The 22666-nt window shown below is 36.1% G+C and overlaps 1 protein-coding gene across 9 annotated transcripts in view; it reads left to right on the forward strand.

The window, feature by feature from the left end:
• The window catches only part of NAALADL2 (N-acetylated alpha-linked acidic dipeptidase like 2), a 1136857-nt gene that overhangs the window by 810837 nt on the left and 303354 nt on the right, over positions 1–22666 (forward strand). For all 9 annotated transcript variants that reach the window (XM_053918088.1, XM_053918087.1, XM_053918089.1 and 6 more), the window contains 2 exons: positions 1675–1880; positions 9265–9384. In XM_053918088.1, coding sequence (XP_053774063.1) covers positions 1675–1880; positions 9265–9384 — 326 coding nt within the window. The remainder of the gene's footprint in view (positions 1–1674; positions 1881–9264; positions 9385–22666) is intronic.

The raw sequence follows: 22666 nt of genomic DNA on the forward strand, positions 1-22666 counted from the left end.
ATATAGAAGTTGGCAAAAGTGGGTTTCCATTTGTTAGTACACAAACACAGTTAATAAAGGTATTGTACTAATCAAAACCTGCATGTCTTTTTCCATAAAAACTACAAACCTACTTTTACTTACTCTTGTATTTATCAATATTGCTGCATTTGCAAGTTATTGTTGAAAAACCAAGTAGTACAGTATTACATTAGCTTTAGGGTAAAAATATTTTTTATTGAAATTCAACATAGAAAACAATAACAATTCATGTACCAGTAGTATTTTTCAATGCATATCAGCAAAGCTTCTCAAATCTTGTGTATGTGAATTCTATACAAAAATATGACATAATTTTAATGATTCTGAAATTTGGGAACAATCTCAATCAGTATTAGGATTTTAGATGTTTATTTTGAGTAAAGACAATTCCAAACAGTACTTTCACACCTATCTGGGATATGAGTGAATAAATTCCCAGGGTTTCAACATTTGCAGACACACTATGAATACCATTAATTAAATTTTGATGAAATGTTGGCAGATAAAAGTCTTTGCTGGCTTCAATATAAGTGTGGAAAACCAAAACAGCTTCAAACTAGCATCAAAAAAGGGATGTTTTCCAAGAGGTAGCTTAGTGATGCCATAAGGCAACTGGTGATTACATTATTCCAGACATATATAGTACTCACTGTGCATTAGGCACTGTTCAAACTGCCTAACAAATAGTACCTCACTTAGAAGTCAAAAAGAACAATGATGCATGTACTGCTTTTATTCCCATTTTATAGTTGAATGAATTAAGACATAGAAAGGCTAAACAAGCTTTCAAAGGTCACGCAACTAGTGAATGAATTGACTGGGTTCAAATCCATGCAGGCAGGCTTCGAAGTCTGCACACTCAAGCATCAAGCTATGAGACAAATGTGTAGCTCCACTAAGCAAATAAATTTAGCTCTGTACCAAGAACATTCATTGACAAGAAAATCAGAGGAAACTGTATGCTTTTAGTCTACTTTATTGATGACAACAGTCAGTAAAGTACATTGTATAGCCACATCCATGTGTCGTTGCGGCATTTCTAATAGTGTATCCAATAGATTTTGTATAATTATGTAAAATAAAATATCTGAAAAGGATATTTTACAATAACTGGATGCCTTTTGATGTTGTTGATTTTTTATTCTTTGGAGAAAAAAGAGAAGCTAAAATTACAAGTTGGAAACTATAATTAATTCTCTAAATACTTCATTTATTGCAAAATCCATACATGACTACCACATTTTTAATATTTACAGCTACTAAATAAGTGCTCCCTCAATGTACGAATAGTTCATTAATATTTACTGAGCATACACACATTGTTTACAGGGCACTTCCCACTATGATTCTGGGAAAATGTTAGATAAATGTTTGATTGTGGTATATTTGTATACCTCATTAATTAATATGCATGTCACAGAGGACAGCAATATGGATCTAAGCTTTGGATTCATAATTGGGTTCAGCAACTGCCTCTGCTTTGCTATACACAGATGTGTGAATCAAGACAGAGGCTGAAAAAATGTAAAGTAGACTTAGAACAATTTTGCATAATTGTTGCTCAGTTGTGCAATGGAATTATGTAAATGTCATTACATTTATTGTTAAGGGATATATTTTGTTTTAATGGCTCTTGTGTCTTTCTATTTCCAGACCGGTATGTCATAGTTGGCAGCCACCATCACACAGCATCCAGTTACAGTGGACAAGAATGGGCCAGTAGCACTGCTGTAATCACAGCTTTTATCCAGGCCTTGATGTTCAGAGTTAAGAGAGGGTGGAGACCAGACCGCAGTATTGTTTTCTGTTCCTGGGGAGGAACTGTTTTTGGCAATATTGGCTCATATGAATGGGGAGAGGTAAATGTATATTTATTAGTATTCTCTCTCTCTCTCTCTCACTTCTATCCCCCTTTCTTCTCTGATGATAGCAGACTGGGGCTGGAGGGGGTGCTCCCCTGCCACCTTGGATGAGAATAAGTCTACCAAGACATGATCTGCTTGGGGAGGAAAGGAGGCCAATCTCTCAGAGGAGAAGGGCCTTTAGCCTCTCTCTCAATAGACTTTTATTGAGTTCAGCTCACACAGAGATACATAGTATGCCCATAAAGCTCATTAGTCAATGTCCAAAAAGCTACAGTCATGAAAAACTGACATCATCTACAGATAATAATTGAAGGAACATAGGGATTGTCTCCGGTCAGGGTCAGTGGGATATGCTGACGCCAGAAGGTTGTTGAGGAGTGCATCATGAAGTAGGGAGTTTCATTTCCTACACTTGGAGCTCAAATGTCTGGTTCATACCAACAGGGCTATCAAACAAGCCTCAAAGGAAACAATGTACTTTCTTTCTCTGGCCAGATTTTCCCCCTGGAGCCATCTGTTCTAGTACAAGGCTGCAGCTGCCTCTGGCATTGTCTTCAGGCTGAGTCAGGCAGGGAGAGCAAAGCATCCCAGACATTAGGAGTCTTCTTACAGATAGAATGAGGACTCAGACTATGAAAAAGCTGAGGGGTGAGGGTCTTTCTGCCCCTTCTCTGTAGTCCCCTAAGTCCTTCCCTGATGGTCCCTTTATGACTGTGCCTGTCTTAGGTTGTTTCTCCTTTGAGGAATCTTACAGGTCATTGTCTAACCAGTCATCTGCCCCAGCCAAGCAGGGGGATATGAAAGAGGGGATAGGTTTTTGTCTCCTTAGCATCTTATGTCCATAAGGCCTTTTCACTCAGCCCTAGCTGTGGGACCCTTTTATCCATTAAGGAGGCTACAGACCCTGAAACCAGGCAGGACAGCTTCCAACAACTGACAGTAAAATTGTTGAAGCCATGGACAAGAATGTACATCTCAACCCAGATGTTATGTCTGCTAGGTTGCTGAAATCATTCCAAGAATGAAGGAGAATGCCCCAGCTGCTGTTGCTCAATTGGTTGGAGTGTCTTCCTATACACCGAAAGGCTGTGGGTTCAATTCCCAACCGGGGCACACACCTAGGTTACAGGTTCCATACCTGGTTGAGGCACGTGCAAGAGGCAGTGGATCAATGTTTCTCACTTGCATTCATGTTTCTCTCTCTCTTTCTCCCTTCCTCTCTTTAAAAAAAAAAGGGGGGGGATTACTTAGACCAGCAGTCCCTAGCCTTTTTTGCACTAGGGACCAGTTTCATGGATGACAGTTTTCCCACGGACTGGGTAGTGGAGGGATGGGGGGGTGTCAGGAGGCAGAGCTCAGGTGGTAGTGCAAGGGAAGCTTTGCTTGCTCACTTGCTGCTCACCTCCTGCTGTGACGCCAGGTTCCTAAAATGTTCCAGGCATGACCAGGGGTTGGGGACCCATGAGTTAGACTACAGTGAGTTGTATATGACCTCTTGTTCTTGTTTCCTCCAGATCTACAGACTCTAATATACTCACAATAGTGTTTACCTGGCTATTGTGTATGTCCTTAGACAGGTTGACAGGCACAGGACAAGAAAAGATAAGGTGATATATACCATTACCTTTCTTTTTAAAACTTTCTAGCAAATATCTAAAATTAGGAAATGATCTCCTATGTTAATATTTATAACCTTAGCATCATAACTTAGCTATGAAATATGGAGACTGGACTCAATGTAATGTTTTTATTTCTTTTTCTCTCTTTTCTTCCTGTCACCATTCCTTACTCTTGCACACCTATCTCCCTGCTCCTTCTTTTCTACCTGTGTAAATACCTACCTATCTTAAGAAGCCTTTGACCCAGAATGGGTCATGGTTAAAAAACAGTGGGAGTATTTAGTTTCAAATGCTTCTGTGTCTGTGTCTCATAGATGCACTGCTTTTAATGGAATATGACAGCTGATTATTGGTTTGATGCCATATTAACAACCATGAAAACATTGTAAAACTCTTAGATGCTCTATTTATTTTTATGTTTTTTTTGAAAGAAGTGTAAACAACATCAGGCACATTTGGCATGGTATGGAATGTAATGAATAAAAGGACTAACAAGCAAAATAGAGACAGACTCATAGAGAGCTGGCTGACAGCTGTGAGGAGGGGCACTGGGTGAGGGTGGTGGAGAGACTGAGTAAAAGAAAAAAACAGAAAAAAATCATGGATGCAGACAACAATGCGGTGATTGTGGGAAGCTGGAAAAGGTGGAGTGGGAGGTGGAGGAGAGTATAGGGGGATAAATGGTGATGGACGAAGACTTGACTTGAGGTGATAAACACACAATGCAGTGTACAGATGATATGCTGTAGAATTGTGCATCTGAAACCTGAATAATTTTGTTAACCAGTGTAACCCCAATATATTTAATAAAAAGGAAAAAAACGTTTATGAAAAAGGGAAGAAGAGGTGCAATGGAAACATGTAGAGGAAAAAAATGATACAGATTTAGCTAGGAAAATAAAAGCACTTTAACTTATTCGCAATCTCAGCTTTGGAGGAAAAAAATCTAAATATCTAATGAGAAATATTCTTGTTTCATTTTTTTATTTAAGCACTCAAGAAAAGACTGAATATTTATTGAATATCAAAGAAAACATCAAAAACATATATATAAGAAAATAGCAAGTGTGTTTTTAATTTGAAAGAAAGAAAACTTAAAATTGAGAAAAATTTACAGTGTAAAATTTATCAAGATTCACACATTAAAGATTAGAATGCTTTTCCATATGAAATTAATGAAGTGAATGCTTATTCCATATTAAAAAAACTAATTCAAATGTATAAATTGAATTATGGAAATAACTTTTTTAATTAACAAAATTTTAGTAAGATGGAAAATGTAATAGCTGAAACAACCTCCCAAACTTCTGTTCCAAATTACTTATTTTTAAAAATATAAATAAGTTAAAAAAATTGGGGAATAGATTTATGATCTGGGCTGACATTAATTCAGAATATATTTATCAGAAAGAAAATGTTCTAATTTTGTTATAATAATAAGGCACATTTTAAGATGTCTTGAAAATTATTTTTAAATTCCCAAAATTTATTCAATTGTATTATACAGTCTTCTTGATACCTATCTAGGAATTTTCACAATAAATTTACAGTAATCCTAAAGTAATATGAATATTTCTAAGCTATGCTCTCAAAGCAGGTTTATCTATTTAACATTATATTTCCTAACTGAAATATTTTGAATCCTTATATATGGTAGAGTATATTGCCAAAAGTTCTTGAATTTATTTGGGCATCAAGCATTATAGCCTATGAGTTGAATCAATTATGTGACCTTGGCTGCATGTGAGCAATTATGTTTTTAAACTAAGTGTATACTTTTGTGGTTAATAAAATACAACTTATTTTTTAGGATTTGCCCAGTCTGTTGTACCTTTTGGTGATTTTACGTTTTCTCAATCAACAGATATTAAAATCACAATTTCCAATAATTTGGGAGTCCCCAGAAAAAATATTTATGTTAGAAAACCCCTTTCTATTTGATGAGATTAAGAACCAATGTCCTAGAATATTTATGTGCTTGTGCATGTTTGACAACTAATTATGCGTTTAATCACTTTTTGGATTTTTTCATGGCTTTTTCAGCAAAGATATATGAGTAAGATGATGTTTACTAATATATAGATTTAATTAGCTTTTAAAACATACTATTGTAAGGTACTAAATCTCAGAAGATTATTTCAGTACAGTTTATGAAGATAATATTGTAATATCTACTTTAAAAAGGATTTAAAAAGCTATTAGTTTTCTTGTTCTGTCTACTCTTATCAAATGTACTCTTATTAAAATGAAACATTTTCTTTTAGACTACAACCAGATTATGCTCAAAATATATTCCCAAGTGAAGATGAGTGAGGGAAAAATTGTGTTGACCTTTCATATTTTCTCTTTTTTAAATATATTTACTGATTATGCTATTACAGTTGTCCCATTTCCGCCCCTTCACTCAACTCCATCCTGCCCACCCCCTCCCTCCCACATTCCCCCCCGCCCTATAGTTCATGTCCATGGGTCATACTTATAAGTTCTTTGGCTTCTACATTTCCTACACTATTCTTACCCTCCCCCTGTCTATTTTCCACCTATCATTTATGCTATTTATTCTCTGTACCTTTCCCCCCTCTCTCCCCCTTCCAATCCCCTATTGATTACCCTCCATGTGATCTCCATTTCTGTGGTTCTGTTCCTGTCTAGTTGTTTGCTTAGTTTTCTTTTGTTTTGGTTTTAGGTGTGGTTGTTAATAACTGTGAGTTTGCTGTCATTTTTACTGTTCATATTTTTTATCTTCTTTTTCTTAGATAAGTCCCTTTAACATTTCATATAATAATGGCTTGGTGGTGATGAACTCCTTTAACTTGACCTTATCTGAGAAGCACTTTATCTTCCCTTCCATTCTAAATGATAGCTTTGCTGGATACAGTAATCTTGGATGTAGGCCCTTGTCTTTCATGACTTGGAATACTTCTTGCCAGCCCCTTCTTGCCTGTAAGGTCTCTTTGGAGAAATCAGCTGACAGTCTTATGGGAACCCCTTTGTAGGTAACTGTGTCCTTTTCTCTTGCTGCTTCTATCTTCATAAGATTCTCTCCTTATGTTTCATCTTGGGGAATGTAATTATGATGTGCCTTGGTGTGTTCCTTCTTTGGGACTCTCTGAGCTTCCTGGACTTCCTGGAAGTCTATTTCCTTTGCCAGACTGGGAAAGTCCTCCTTCATTATTTGTTCAAATAAGTTTTCAATTTTTTGTTCTTCCTCTTCTCCTTCTGGCACCCCTATACTTCGGATGTTGGAACGTTTCAAGATGTCCTGGAGGTTCCTAAGCCTCTCCTCATTTTCCCGAATTCTTGTTTCTTCGTTCTTTTCTGGTTGGATGTTTCTTTCTTCCTTCTGGTCCACACTGTTGATTTGAGTTCCAGTTTCCTTCGCATCACTATTGGTTCCCTGTACATTTTCCTTTGTTTCTCTTGGCATAGCCTTCGTTTTTTCATCTAGTTGTCGAACAAATTCAACCAATTCTGTGAGCGTCTTAATAACCAGTGTTTTGAACTGTGCATCGATAGGTTAGCTATCTCTTCCTCGCTTAGTTGTATTTTTTCTGGAGCTTTGAAGTGTTCTGTCATTTGGGCCATTTTTTTTTGTCTTGGTGCCTTTGTTACTTTAAGGGGCGGAGCCTTAGGTGTTCCCGGGGTGGGGCGGGGTAAGCTGGTTGCTGCGCTGTCACACTGTACGTGGGAGAGGGGCCAAGAGGGAGCAATGGCGCCTGCTCCACTCTCCACCAGATTTCAGTCACTCCCTCCGCTACCCACAATCAAATTGGGCCCCTCTGGTGCTGGTTCCTGAGTGGGTGGGCTTGTGCATGCTCTAGACCCCTGTGGGTCTCTCCAACAACCTCTCCTGTGAGGCTGGGAGTCTCTCCTGCTGCCGCCCCAACCCCCACGGGCGTTTTCAATCAGAGGTTTGAGGCTTTATTTCCCCACGCTGGAGCTCTGGGTTACATGGTCTGCTTCGCTCCCCACCTCGTCCTGGTTTATCTGTGCGTGAATGTGGGGCCAAGGGGTGCTACCCACCGCTCTGCCTGCCCCATTCTCTGCCACTCTGAGTCTGGCCCTCTCGGTTTATCTGTGTGCGAATGTGGGGCCACGGGGTCTGCTAGTGGTCAGACTGCCTGCCCCGTTCGTCCCACACTCCACCAGTCTCGGTCCTGCCACGGCCACACGAGTCCTCTCCACCCCGGTGCCCGTCTCCACCCCTCCTACCGGTCTGGATGTATGTTTCTTTTTTATCTACTTGGTGTCGGACTTCCTTGCCGTTCAATTTTCTATCAGTTCTGGTTGTGCGAGGAGGCGCAGTGTGTCTACCTATGCCGCCATCTTGGTTCTCCTCATATTTTCCTATTTAATTTTGTTTACATAGGAACCCCCTGAAATCCACAGATTTAATTAAAGCAATTAAGTGATTTTAGTCAATAAACTTAAAAATAATATTTTATAATGATAGTGTTATTAGAGAATTGATGCAGTACTGATCCTGACCCTTGGGGAGAATCACAACACTTTACTAAATAGATTCTTTTAAAAGTACCATTTCTTCTGTGAAGAATCTTTATTTTTCACAGACTATTGTGGGAATACTGCAACTTTTAGAGTCAAAGAAGTCTGAGTTCAAATCTTCTCTGCCAGAAAACTCATAGTTTCTTGCAAGACTTGATTTATCAAATGAGTACGCTTAGACCTATATCAGGAGTCCTTTGAGAATTAAATGGACTAACATGTAAACTATCTATTTACATGAGCTAGTGTGTAAATAGAAACTGTTTTCCTACAATGCTTGTGTAACACTGGAGTTTTTAAAAAACATATGTAAAGCAAAGTACTTGAGTTTAAAGTTTATTTCCTTTTTAAAAAATACATATTACTTTTAAATGAATTGTCTTTTTACCTCTCTTATAGAGGTATAGCTGAATTTTCAACATAACATAGGAGTCATATTGTTTTCCAAGGTATTGGAAGTCCTTGCAGTCTTTCATCTGATAGTGTTGGAAGAAGAAACATGTATTCCTAGGACATGAAGTTATACAATTTTTAGGATATTTTTCTTGAACTCCACCATGGTAATTACTCACCAAATATTTGTTCAAGCAAGGGAGAAAAATAACAGAGGGACTACTTAGTTGTGATACATTATTAAGAGGATAGCCAATATTCCATTTGGAGGGTTAGGTTTCAGCAGAGAAGTGAAAAAACTATTCTATTGAAACATTTCATGTTACTAATGTGTGTGAAATGCATCAGGTTTTATTTCAGGTAAAATGGGCCAGGACACAATTGCATTATGCTCCATTTTGCTCTGAATAAAGAACTACTGTGTACAAAAAGTATCTCATTGCTTCAAGGGAAACACTGGTTTATTACTCACTGAAATAGCTTTCCCTTGTCTGTTCCCTAACTCTGAGGCTATAACATTAGGTGCCACCATTAGACCAAATATTCCACCCTGTGTTCTGGAGGTGAATCTCCTTACATGTTAACCATTTAAGAATATGTTCTCTTAAAATTTGACTTTTCTCAAGAACATGCTTTAAAATATTTCATCAAAATGTTACATTTAACTCCTCACCAAATGTATTTAAAATCCTTTATGAGTTTTGTACTCTTATTTAATGGCATGAATTACATTTTTTTAAAGTACAAGGTAATAATTCTAAGTAGACAGTGTTTATTATTCAAAATGTAACTGATTAAACAGAATCTGTTACTTTTACTTATGCTACAGAAAGATTGTTTTGCTGTTTTTTTGATTTCAGGACTTCAAGAAGGTTCTGCAGAGAAATGCTGTTGCTTACGTTAGTCTCCACAGCCCCATAAAGGGTAACTCAAGGCTGCATTCTGTAGCTTCACCATCTCTTCAGCAACTGGCAGCAGAGGTAAGATGAACTGCTTCATTGTAAAATGATTAGGCAACACTTCCAGTTTTTCCTATAATTTGGCATTTCTTGATATTTTTAATGTGCATAAAACCATTTGTCAGTGTTTCAAGGAAAGAGTTATTGCTTAGTTTTTACCAATATCCCTTCAACCAATTTCTTATTTCCTGGAGGTTTGTACTTACTACTCTTTTATGGTTATAGTTGTAAGTATGAATTATACAGTTATAGGGAATGTATGTACAGATGAAACTTTATTTCTTCAAATTGAACCTGGCTCTCAAGTCCCCAATTCTGCCAGTCTTTTCATTTTGTCATAAACTTAGTTACTGTTGGATTTCTTCCTCCTCATGCTTGTTTTGAGAAAAGTTGGGACTTATCCTATGTTTTCACTGCAGTATAAGCAAGATCTGCATCTAACTGCTAGAATAAATGGATAACCAAAATCAAGATATTTAGAAAATAATGTTTAAAAAATATGAAAAACAGAAACATGCATTTTACTACAAAGCAACTTCAAAAAAATCAAGTAATTTGTGACACTCTCACTAGTTATTGATTTTTTTTAAATTCAGTCACTTCTCACCTATTCCAAAGAATTTTGCACATTTTGTTTTATTAGTAGAGTTTATACTTTTATTTCTGTGTTCTTTTTGTATCTTTCACTTCAGATAAAATGCTATGTGATTTGTCAGAAGGAAAGCAATCGTGCCACACTGGAAGGTGAATTCCTCCCACCCTGAGCGAGAGCTATGGCTGTGTATTAGAAATGACCTTTTTATGCACACAGAGTGTCCAATAAATATCACAGAAACTAAATTAGAAAAAGAAAGAGATAATGAACAGTGCTTGGGATTAGCCATAATTCTTGATTGAAATGTAATGCAAAGTAAAATGTTATACTTTCATAATGTATTTTCTAGTTTCGTAGTTTTCATAGACATTTCTATGTGTAGTGAAATAAAGAAGACATTATGAAAGATGGGATGCATAAATCTGTACATTTCAAATAAGCCAATCCCCAATATGCATCCCCTAGATTATATTCAGATCTGCTAAAAATTCCTTTTAATCAGTTTAGTGCTTTGACTTCTCTAAATTGCTTATCTGTCTGGGAAATACTCAAAAGAGAAAAATCAGGGCAGATGTGTTCCTTGGGAAGTTAAAATGTCTAAGTGGGTGATCAAGGAGAAGAAAGTATAAATAAGCTTACTTATCCAGAAATCAGGGAAAGTTAGTTTAAAAAATGTGTCTATTCCTTCTCATATGTTAGTTTTCCTGTTTTGAGAATCTTGAGATACATGTAATCAACAAAATTTATAGGTAAATACAAGTAACAAACTTTTAAGGAGCATCATATCTACAGAAATATCTATCTGTAGAAATTCCATGTTTATAGAAATATCTGAGAATACAATTTTTTTTGAAAATGTCTCAGCCCTAGCTGGTGTAGCTCAGTGGACTGTGTGTGGGCCTGCGAACCAAAGGGTTGCTGGTTCAATTCCCAGTCAGGGCACATGCCTAGGTTGTAGGTCAGGTCCCCAGAAGGGGGCACGTGAGAGGCAACCAGACATTGATGTTTCTCTCCCTCTCTTTCTCCCTCCTTTCCCCTCTCCAAAAATAAATAAACAAAATCTTTAAAATAAGAATAATAAAATCTGTTAAAAAAAAAGAAAATGTCTTGGCACATTTATAACAGAACACTGAAAAATATTGGTATCTAAATATAATTAGTATCTAAAACTATAACATGGTTTCTCAATAATAAATAGTGACATAGAAGATGCACCTCCTTATTTATTTGGGAGAGGACTTTTTGTTCTATATTGAAAATGTTTATATAATAACCTGAAACTGAACTTAAATATGTATTGAAAAAAATTTTCTTTTAGTTGAGATTGTGTATATGTGTTTCTTAGGACAATTTAGAAGAATAAGATTATCATAAGTTTAAACAAACAATAGCACATGCAATTTTAAAACAGGGGAATTATTTATCTTTATATATAAAAATATATATGATAATTTGGGACATCTGGTCAAGATGGAGGTATAGGTAAATACACCTCACCTCCTTGCACAAGTATAGCAAAAAATACAAGTAGACTATAAAACAAATATCACCGAGAAGTGTCAGAAAAATCGAGCTGTATGGAAGTCCAGCAACCAAGGATTTAAAGAAGACACATTCATCCAGACAGGAAGGAGGGGTGGAGGGGCAGAGGGGCAGAGGGATGGAAGGGTGGAGATATGAAGGGAAGGTGCAAAGAGGTGGTGAGGAGCGGAAAGGTGCAGAGACATGGAATGGGCAGTTCCACGTCCATGTGTGGTGGATAAAAATTGAGAGGAATACGTCGGGAGTGAGGGATCCCATCCCCAGATGAGACCACACAGCCCAGGGCTCCAGGGCCAGGAAGATAAGACCCTATAATTTCCAGCTGTAAATGCCAGTGGAGGCAGGAGCAGTGAAAGAAACTGCAGAATTCTCGAGAGAATCCTCTTAAAGGGTCAGCAACAGGCTTAGGACTCACACAGACCCACCCCCTCTGGATTTCAGCACCAGGGTAACAGCTGGAAGGTCACCAGTGGCATATGGGGAGAAAGTGAAATGACTGGCAATAGGGAGACAGCTTCCTCCTGGGCAAAACTCCAGAGGTCAAGGAGTGGCATTGTCCCCTCTCTGAGTGCTCTACCATACAGAGCAACAGAACTGTGACAAGGGTTGCCCCTCCCTAGTAATTACCTAAGGCTCTGCCCCATACAACTTATAGGTGCATGCGCTTTTTTCACCATAGGCCATGCTAGTGAGACAGGGAGTCAAAGTGGCTCTACCTAATACACAGAAACAAGCACAGGGAAGCTGTCGAAATGAGGAAACAAATAAATATGACCCAAATGAAAGAAAAGAACAAAATTCTAGAAAAAAAGAACTAAATAGTATGTAGATAAGCAATCTATCAGATGCACAGTTCAAAACACTGGTTATCAAGATGCACAAGTAACTCAATGGGTACTTCAAAACATACAAAAGAGCCAGGCAGAAATGAAGGTTGCATGACGTGAAATAAAGAACAATCTACAGGGAACCAACAGTGGAGGGGATGAAGCCAAGAATCAAATCAATGACTTGAAACACAAGGAAGAATAAAGCATTCAATCAGAACAGCAGGAAGGAAAAATAATTCAAGGAAAATGAGGATAGTCTAAGGAATTGCTGGGACATCGTTAAATGCACCAATATCTGAATCATAGGGGTGCCAGAAGGAGAAGAGGAAGAGCAAGAAGTTGAAAACTTATTTGAAAAAATAATGAAAGAAAATTTCCTTATTTTGGTGAAGGAAATAGACATATGAGTTCAGGAAGCACAGAGAGTCCCAAAGAAGAAGCACCCAAATAGGGCCACAACAAAATACATCATAATTAAAATGCCAAAATTTAAAGATAAACAAAGAATCTTAAAAGCAGCAGAGAACAGCAGAGAGTTACCTACAAAAGAGTCCCCATAAGGTTATGAGCTGCTTCTCAAAAGAAACTTTGCAGGCCAGTAAGAACTGGCAGGAAGTATCAAAGTGATGAAAAGCAAGGGCCTACAACCTAGATTATTCTATCCGGCAAAGCCATCATTTAGAGTGGAAGGGCAGATAAAGTGATTCCCAGACAAGGTAAAAGCTAAAGGAGAATTTAGCTTTTGAAATCATCTTTCATAGGCCACAGAATGTATTGATTTTGCTTGTAGGAAAATAGAATTTCATCATCCATATATTAGTCAATGCTCTGTGTGTCTCAAGTAAATATTGATATAATATCTAAGAGGTCATTTTAGGGAAGCCTGAAGCATTTGTATATATGAAAGTAGTCAATCTAGCTATATTCTCCTTAAATGTTGCTTTTGAAGCACCTGCCAGAAGCTGGCAAACCTAATCAAAACTAAACAATTGCATCAATATTGTAAAACTGTCCACAGGATAAACAGTGCTGTTTTTTTAAGTCTAATAAGGTATCAAAGATATATTTGTTGCATAGGGTGTTTTATAAAAAGACTTTTTTAATATACCAAGAACTACCCACCAGAAAATACAATACATGTATCTCATTTCAACTATTGGGTTGGCCAAAAAGTTCAATTGCTTTTTTCTGTAAGATGGCTCTAGTAATGCTTAGGTGTGTTTAACTTCATTTGAAATAATTTTGTTAGATTGTGTTGTGACAGTTGTCATATCAGCATGCATTAAGAAAAAACCTTATCAAAATTGGTGAATGTTTGTGTAGGCATTTTAATATTGAAGATGGAAGAAAATATACAACACATTTTTGCGTGTTATGCTTTGTTCTTTCAAGAAAGGTAAAAACACAACTGAAATACAAAAACAGATTTATACAGTATATGGAGAAGGTGCTGTGACTGATCAAACATGTCCAAAGTGGTTTGCCAAATTTTGTGTTGGAGATTTGCTGGATGATGCTCCACAGTCAGGTAGACCAGTTGAAGTTGATAGCAATCAAATCAAAACATTAACTGAGAACAGTGAATGTTCTACCCCATGAGAGATAGCTGACATACTCAAAATGTCCAAATCAATAAAGTTATTGGTGAAAATGAGAAATGTGTCTTTTATTTTATGGAAGAAACTAAACGAAAATGTTGGTCAACCCAACACATGCATGAGAGTATTGAGCCCATAATACTCAGAGAGACCATAATACTGATGACAGTATCACTCACTCAGTTGTGAGTATGCCATCTGTTGCAGAGGACTATTGCGTGTTAAATTTTTATAGAGATCCCAACTGTGTATGACATTCAGTGTGTAAACACACAATCAGCATGTGAAATACCCCAGTTGCCTAGGAGCTTATATTTTACCGTGAACATAAGACATGCACAAAAGGCTAAAACATAAGGGCAAATGTAATATGTGCTATACTGGAATTTACAGGCAAGAAACCATGTGATTGTTTTAACTTAGCATTATGTGTTGTAGAACACTGACAAAAAGTTTGCATGTATTGATAATCTTGAGGAAATTTAACCAGCAGTCTTTCTGAAGCTCAAAACTCTAGTCATGTAAACAAAGTCCTCTTTACTGATCTACCGAAGTGCCTTTTCAAGTCACACAAGCTGCCATCCATTTTCGTTTCCTTATTCAAATCAAGGGCAACAATGTATGCTTCTGCCCTTTTCCTCTTGGGTGGAGGGGTACTGAATTGCCACAGCTACATCTATCAAGGTGTTTGTACAATTGCTACTGACGGCCCCAGTGCTGGTCTTTATCCTGCCAAACCAGACCTCTATTCTCCAAGGGGAATAAACAAACCATGGGAGATACTTTAGCCCCAGGAGCTAATTAGTTCAAATTCTTGAGTTGCCAGAAGTCCAAATTTCAAATTACAGAGTTATTAATTAACTTTTTATAAAAAGTTATATGTTTATGCACTCTGGAATTTAAAAAAATAGCCCTAGTCATCTAAGACAGCCAAACAAAATACCACAGACTAAGTGACTTAAAGAACAGAAATTTATTTTCTTACAGTCCTAGAGGCTGGAAGTCCAAGATAAGGTAAAGGTAGGGTAGTTTTCTCTTGAGGCCTCTCTCCTTGATTTGCAGGTGGCCATGTTCTCACTGTGTCCTCACATGTCCTTTTTGTCTGTGTACTCATTCCTGGTATCTTCTCTTCTTGGAAGAAAATCAGTCCTATTGAATGACGGCCCCACCCTATGAGCTCACTTCAAATGAGTTACCACCCTAAAGTTCCTGCTTCCAAATATTGTCACTTTTGGTGCTTAGGCTTCAACCTTTGAATTTTGAGAGGAAAGCATTTAGCTCATAATATTAAAAATTTAGAGTGGTAGAATACAGAAGGTATGGTTGTAGAATTAAAATAGTTGTCTTTTTCTCTCTATTGTTGATATTTTAATGCAGATAACTAAAAGTTAAAATTCAATTCTGCTTGCTATAAAATATGTAAGTAAAATTGACTTTGAAAATTTCTTCCACTGACTTTTCTTTCATGGTATATGGTATAGTTTGTTTTTCTTTACCTTTTTGCTTTGTTTAGTTTTTTTAAGAAGAGAAATTGTCCTTTTCTGTTCACTATGAATTTTTTCATAATGAATCCTTTTCAGTGGGTTCTGCATAATTTATCTTCCTTTCTGCTGCTTCTATTACTAATAGTCAACTGAAGTAAACATAAAGACTAACAAACTGATTTAAAACCTTTTCTTATACTAATTTAATATTTTTAAAAAGTCTCACATTTGAAATTGTAATTCTATTGGCAGGTTTATCTCTCTACCATGCTTACAAGGCTTTGCTTTGTGTTAAAACCAAGCAATCCCTCTGGGTATTAGTGTTTTACAAAGTTTTCCGTTCAGTATACACTGAGAATTTGTAAATTGCTTTTTATTTAAACCTAAATATCAAAAGAAGTCTTTGTGAAATTCTGGTTAAAACCCTAAATTTCAGAAAGCAGCTGGTTTAGATATTTGAACTATGTAGTCAAAGAGCAGTTCAAACAATTTGAGATATTAACAATTTTAGTTTGGTCTTATACACACAAGCAAAATTAATGTCACATTCTTAAAATAGGTTTAACTCATTTATTTTTGTCTGTGACATTTTGATTGCTATATCGGACACTAGTCCTCTACAGGACTCAAGTGTTGAACATTCACTCAGGACTAGTAGTAGTGAATTATCATTGCTGGCAGGTTAGATAAAATTGTTTCACTTACACAGTATTACTAATGCAATCCAATATATTTTGCTGTTAAAAAGATAAAACCAGTGTATCTCAGTTAGTTGGGCATCATCCTGTGAAAAGTCACTGGTTTGATTCCCGGTCAGGGCTCATGCTTGGGTTTCAGGTACAGTCCCCAGTTGGGGCACTTATAAGAGATAACTGATTAATGTTTCTGTCTCAAATCTATGTTTCTCTCCCTCTATTTCTCACTTTCTTCCCTCTCTCTAAAAATAAATAAATAAACTCTTTAGAAAAAATGAAACCCACTCTGAAAAATTGATTGTCATTTTCCCTAACTTTTCGTATGTTTTTGCTTAAAAACCTAACACTAATATCATCAGTTAATCTTCTACATAGTAACTACAATAGTAAAATCTTTGCCATTAATAACATATGACATTTTATGTAGAACTTTTATGAGTAATGAAATTGGTTTAAATAGATGTGGTTTTATCTTTAAAAATAAGGAATTATTTTTCAAGCGTAGGCACTGGGGTGATTTTAGTATCATGGCATATACTTACCTTTGATAAGTTGTATAAATTACGGTTTCTTCATTGTGCTTTTGTTTGTTGTTTCTCATTTTTAAGTGGTATCTTAAAATAATTTTGTGTTTGTGCTCATGTTTTGGATTTGAATTATTTACTTGGTTCTTTAACAAAATAATTTGTTTCTATGCTTTAACAATGTATTTTCTGAAAGAGAAATTTAAAAGGAAATGCCATTTTCAAAAGCATCAAAATCAATAAAATAACTAGGAATAAATTTAACCAAAAAGTTGAAAGTCCTGTACACTGAAAAGTATAAGACATTAATGAAAAATGGAAGAAGACACAAATAAATAGAAAGATATCCTGTGTTCTTCTTCTATTGAAAAAATTAGTACTGTTAAAATGACCATGCTTCCCAAAGCAATATACACATTTCGGAACACACTCTATCAAAACTTCAATGGTATTTTTCACAAGTATCGATAAACACTATCCTAAAATTTGTATGGAACCATAAAAGACCCTGAATTGCCAAAACAAGTCTAAGAAAGAAGGCTGGAGACCTCATAGTACCTGATTTCAAGCTATATTACAAAATAATATGGTCCTGGCATTTAAAAAATTGCATAGACCAACGGAACTGAATAAAGAGCACAGACATAAACCCATTCATATATAGTCAACAGATTTTCGATAAGGTCCCAAGAACGTACAGTGAGGAAAGGGTAGTCTTTGTAATAAAAATTATTGGGAAAATTAAAAATACAAATGCAAAAGAATGAAAGTGGACCTCTCTTACACCACTTACAAAAATTAACTCCAAATGGATTAAACACTTAAATGTAAAACCTAAAACCACAAAACTCCTAGAAAACATAGATAAAAAGATTGTTTATATTGACCTTGGCAATGATTTCTTGGTTAAGAAATCAAAAGCACACGCAACAATAAGTAAAATAAACAAGTGCGACTACCCTGAAATAAGAGCGTCTACACAGCAAAGGAAACAATTGATAAGCTTGAAATGGTAACCTACAGAACGGGAGAAAACATTTATAAACCGTATACAGATACTTTGACTTATAAAGGGATTATGTCCCAATAAACCCACTCTAATCTGAAAATGTTGTAAGTCAAACAAACATTTTATACACCTAAACTGCCAAAAATCATTGCTTAGCCTAGCCTACCTTAGACATGCTCCAAACACTTACATTGCTGTTGGGCAAAATCATCCAACACAACGAACACACCATAGACTATTGTTGTTTTCCCTGTGACTGAGTGGCTGACGGGGAGCTGTGGCTCACTGCCGCAGCCCAGCATAATGAGAGTTCCATGCCATGTATTGTTCACCTGGGAAAAGATCAAAATTCAAAAGTTAATGTACAGTTTCTACTAAATGAATATTGCTTTTGCAACATGGTAAAGTTGAAAAATTGTAAGTTGAACCATCATAATCTGGGGACTATCTGTATCTGATAAGGGATACTATCCTAAATATATAAAGAACTCATACAACTCAATAGAAAGCATGCAAATGATCACTGGGTATATGAAAATGTGCCCAACATCACTAATAATAAGGGAAATGCAAGTCAAAACCACAATAAGATGCCACTTTACACCTAGTAGGATGGTTATTATAGGAAAAGAGAAGAGATAACAGATTCTGGAAGGCTGTGAAGGAAAGGGAACCATTACACACTGTATATGGAAATGTAAAATGGTACGACCATTATGAAAAACAGTATGGCATGTCCTCAGAAAAACTGTATTATAGCACAATCCAGCAATTCCACTCTTGAGCATATATTTGAAGGAAACTAAATAAGTGTCTCAGAGGTAAATGCACCCCCATATTCATTGCAGCATTATTTGCAATAGCCAAGTTGGAGAAACAACTTAATGGTCCCACAACAGATTAAGAAAATGCATATGTGTGTGTGTGTGCATATACACACATACATACACACATACACACACATACGACACACACACTTATATACCTACATACAATGGAATCATTCAGTGACAAAAAAGGAAGCCCTGCTATCTGATACAACATGGATCCATCTTAAGAGCATTATGTTAAGTAAAATAAGTCAAAAGACAAAGATAAATACTCTTTGGTATCACTTACACTTGGAATCTTTGAAATAAAGTCAACTTTAAAAAACCAGATAATAAAATGGTGGTTGCCAGGAGCTGGGAAATTGGGGGGTGGAAATGGGGTGATGTTGGAAGATTTTCGGTTATAAGAAGAGTAGGTTCTGAGGACCCAATGCGTGGCACGGTGACTCCAGTTACTAATACAGTACTGTATGCTGGGAAGTTGTTGAGAGTAGATTTTAAGCATTCTCAACACAGGCACACACACACAAAGTGAGCTATGTTAACTATGTAATGATGAATGCGTTAATTATCTTAATTTTGGTAATTATTCTACAGTGTATATGTGCATCAAATCATCATTTTGTACATTTTTATTATGTACAATTTTAAAAGGAAAAAAGCAAATCTAAAATGAAAACTGAACAGGCTCCTGGAAAAAGTAACAAGTGAAATAAATGCTTTGACTGAAAAACAAAAACAAAAACTGGTTCTCTGAAGCAAAAAGAAATTGTTATGCTAATGTCATATAAATGGTTAAACACAGAAACATGCACATGAACCTTGCTTTAAGCTGGCATTTCCCAGTGTGAGATGTGAAATGTGTGTGTCCTAGGTAGAACCTTCAGCACGTCTCCATGGGTGGCAAACGTGCAAAGGCCAATAGAACATGCAGTCTTCCCAAACTTGCTGTGTTCCGGAACCTTTTCCTGTAGGTATCTTATTAAACCGGCCACAGAAAAGATGCCTTAAAGAAATCCTATATGTATGTAAAAGCTGGAAATTTTACAGAGGCGTTTAAGTGTTTAATCTGTTCACTTTGAAAATGGACTTCTTTGACTGGCAAGATATACAATTTGCATATTTGGTTGGAAACACACCTCCATATGCAGTGCTAATAAAACTGCAAGGCGCTGATTATTCCTTCCCTTTGATCTGGAATTTCACCTGCAAAGTTATAGCCTTCAGAGTCCTACAACTTGACACTAATCCTTCCACAGTCACTACTGTTAAACTATATTTTTAGTTGCAAAATTATAATTTTAAGACCAGGGTGATAAAAGAAATTGAACAGCAGAAGAAATTAAGATATGTTAACCCTGAAACAATTCTCCTGAAGGCCATAATAGCAATTTTCAGTATATCTGCAAGGATTAGAAAAATCATTTCAATTCAGCCTAAGGAAGAATTCTCAAATAGGAAGAAGTATATGAAAGTGTTCCCCTACTGTGCAGATGTTGTGAAGTGGGATCAAACATTGTTATAGATGGTTGATTCAGACAATCTTTATTTATATAATAATTTGTTCCTGAATTCATCCTTTATTTATTTGTGCATTTATTCATTGTTTTTGTTTGTTTAGCTTCATAATGTACAAGAGAGTCTGCAGTTGGCTTTCTAAGCTCTTCTGATTTCTAGGTTTTTAACCTTCACGTTTATTGTTTATGTTGTTGTGCTTTACACAGTCTGCTTCTAAATCTCTGAGGCCACACAGGATAACAATTGGTGAATGACAATTTCAGTTTCCCTGCGGATGGTCACAGCCGTTTCCCCAGGCAGTGTAACTGTGATGATGCACATGGTGGCAGCTATGGACGTCTGTCTGTGACGTAACCATCTCCCCTGAATGCAGCTCACTTATCTGTGACAATTAATGATAACTATGAAAAGAGTTTAAGGTGGCAGTGATTTAGATGTAAAACTGAAATAGACATGAAACCTGAGAGGATTTTTTTTAAAAAGCTATTTGAGAATCGTAACATCAAAACTTCTACTCTTCCCCACAGCATCCCTTTTCAAGTAAAGTGATCCAGAATTATTTAGTTTGAAAGTTTCAGAAATTGAATGGGTATTAATTTATAAATTATGTTTTACAAAGCTAACTTTATGTTTAACCAGCTTTGCAATAAAACCACATATTTCTCTAGCTATATATAGAGTATCATTTGAAACATTATACAAGTTTCAATAATATCCAGTAGGTGATTAGAGGTTCAGAAAATAATAAGGTATTGCATGATCTCAAATGAAGTGTCATATTCTAGCTTGGTAAAGATCCATAAGGATAACTGACATTTTCACTTTGTACTAGAAATAGGAATTTAGATAAAAGAATTTTGTACATTACCAAGAGTTCCCTGAGAATTAATCTAGCTTTGTATATCACCATGCTGTTCTATTCATAGAAAAATTATAAACTATATATGGGCAAAGGAATAAAAACATAATCACCTGTAATTTTATTAGCTAGAAAAAGACACTGATACATTTTTGTATAATACATATAAATATACTGTTACTAAAAGGAAACAGTGATCTCCATTTTAACCCCTCAATATATTATAGTTCACATTTCAAAAATATATGTTATAATACTATTGGCACATAAGTGAATCTAGACAAAAATAGAGTGGAATTCATTGTAATCTACTTACAGTATTTCTGTAAGTTTGAATTTTTCTAAATAAATAAATGTATATTGTCTCATTATATAACTATATTATCATTATTAACTGATTCCTTTTTTATATATACTAAAGTTGTTTTGTTGTTGCTAACAATACTACTATATACATATTTGCACATACCTGTTGCCCTTTTCTAACTTGGTCTTCCTCAGTCGTTAGACAAGTACAGGTAACAGAAGGCACACTCTTTAAGAAGAAATGAGTTTTTGATGTGGAATTAGTTGTTACAAAGTCTTAAAAGGGCTGCAAGAGCCACTTTTAGGTCTTCTAGGCATGACTCCCAGCACAGCATGATAATAGAGAACTTCCAGGGATATTGCTTCCCCTACAGGATCAGAAAGCTTGGGGAATCAAGAACCTCCTGCCCTGACTATGCGCTCTGGAACCTTAACTCCTATTAAGATCCAGGGAGCACAAAGTTATCGCCATGGTTACCGGCTTCAGCCCAACATTGCCTCAGCCATAACACACAACGCCATAACATACAGCGAAATGGAGTGCCTCACAACCTGCACGTTGAAGCCCAAAAAGACACAGATCACGATTCCTGTACCGGGAGGCAGTGCCAGCAAACTCCTCTGTGATTGTCCTATCAGAGCAGAAGCAGCAGATGCTGCCTTACTTTCACCTTACTAATCTCACGCAGGTGCAGTGCGCTTGATTGCAGCTAAGTCCCGGCAAGTTGTAAAGTCATCATTAGCTTTCCAGTGTGCATCCTAGAAAACAGTCACCCTCAAAAGGTTCCATCTCATGCTTTAGAGATGCAAAATTCCTAATATAGTGCTGAGGCTAAGCGTACGTTCTGTTGGGGAAAATCTTTACAAGTTATTCACTTTTCAATAAGAAAAAATTACAGAAACTAAAATGTACTTGCTTAAAGACATATATTAGCTAACATTAGCCAGAATCTAGAACATTTCAGCATGAATGTTCAAGTAATCATTAGATTCTAAGTCTGTTAAAATTACAGTAATTTTATATTCAGTGAATTCTTCAATTTGTACAGGAGGCTCCTTAAATGTGAAGTTTTTCAAGAGGCTGTTCAGTATTGAATTTCCAATCAGCAAATGTATTTCAAAAGATAAAGTCATAAAAATTGTTACCCTCAAATATGTGACCGAAGTATGCAGACATGGAGTTTATTTAGCCAAAACGTTTTAAGTAACTCAGAAAGTCTGTGCAGTTGGCAAAGAAGGCCATGATCTGTGGTGTGATCTTTTAATCTGTCGGTGTCTCGAAGAGCACTTGTTATAACAATACAACTTTCAGCTCCATCTGAGAAAATCATTTAGAGTGCTATGGAAGTTTTCATATGTGGGTTCAAATATTTCTCAAAAGATTTTTTCATCATACATAAAAAGATGGTTTTTCTTATAGAATCACTACTTCATTAAACCAAGTCATTCATGTCTATATTTTTTACAAACCTATTAGTATTTTGGAGATTACTGATCCCTTTCAGCCTAAAAA

Source organism: Desmodus rotundus, chromosome 2 (genome assembly GCF_022682495.2).
Source record: "Desmodus rotundus isolate HL8 chromosome 2, HLdesRot8A.1, whole genome shotgun sequence".
NCBI lineage: Eukaryota > Metazoa > Chordata > Mammalia > Chiroptera > Phyllostomidae > Desmodus > Desmodus rotundus.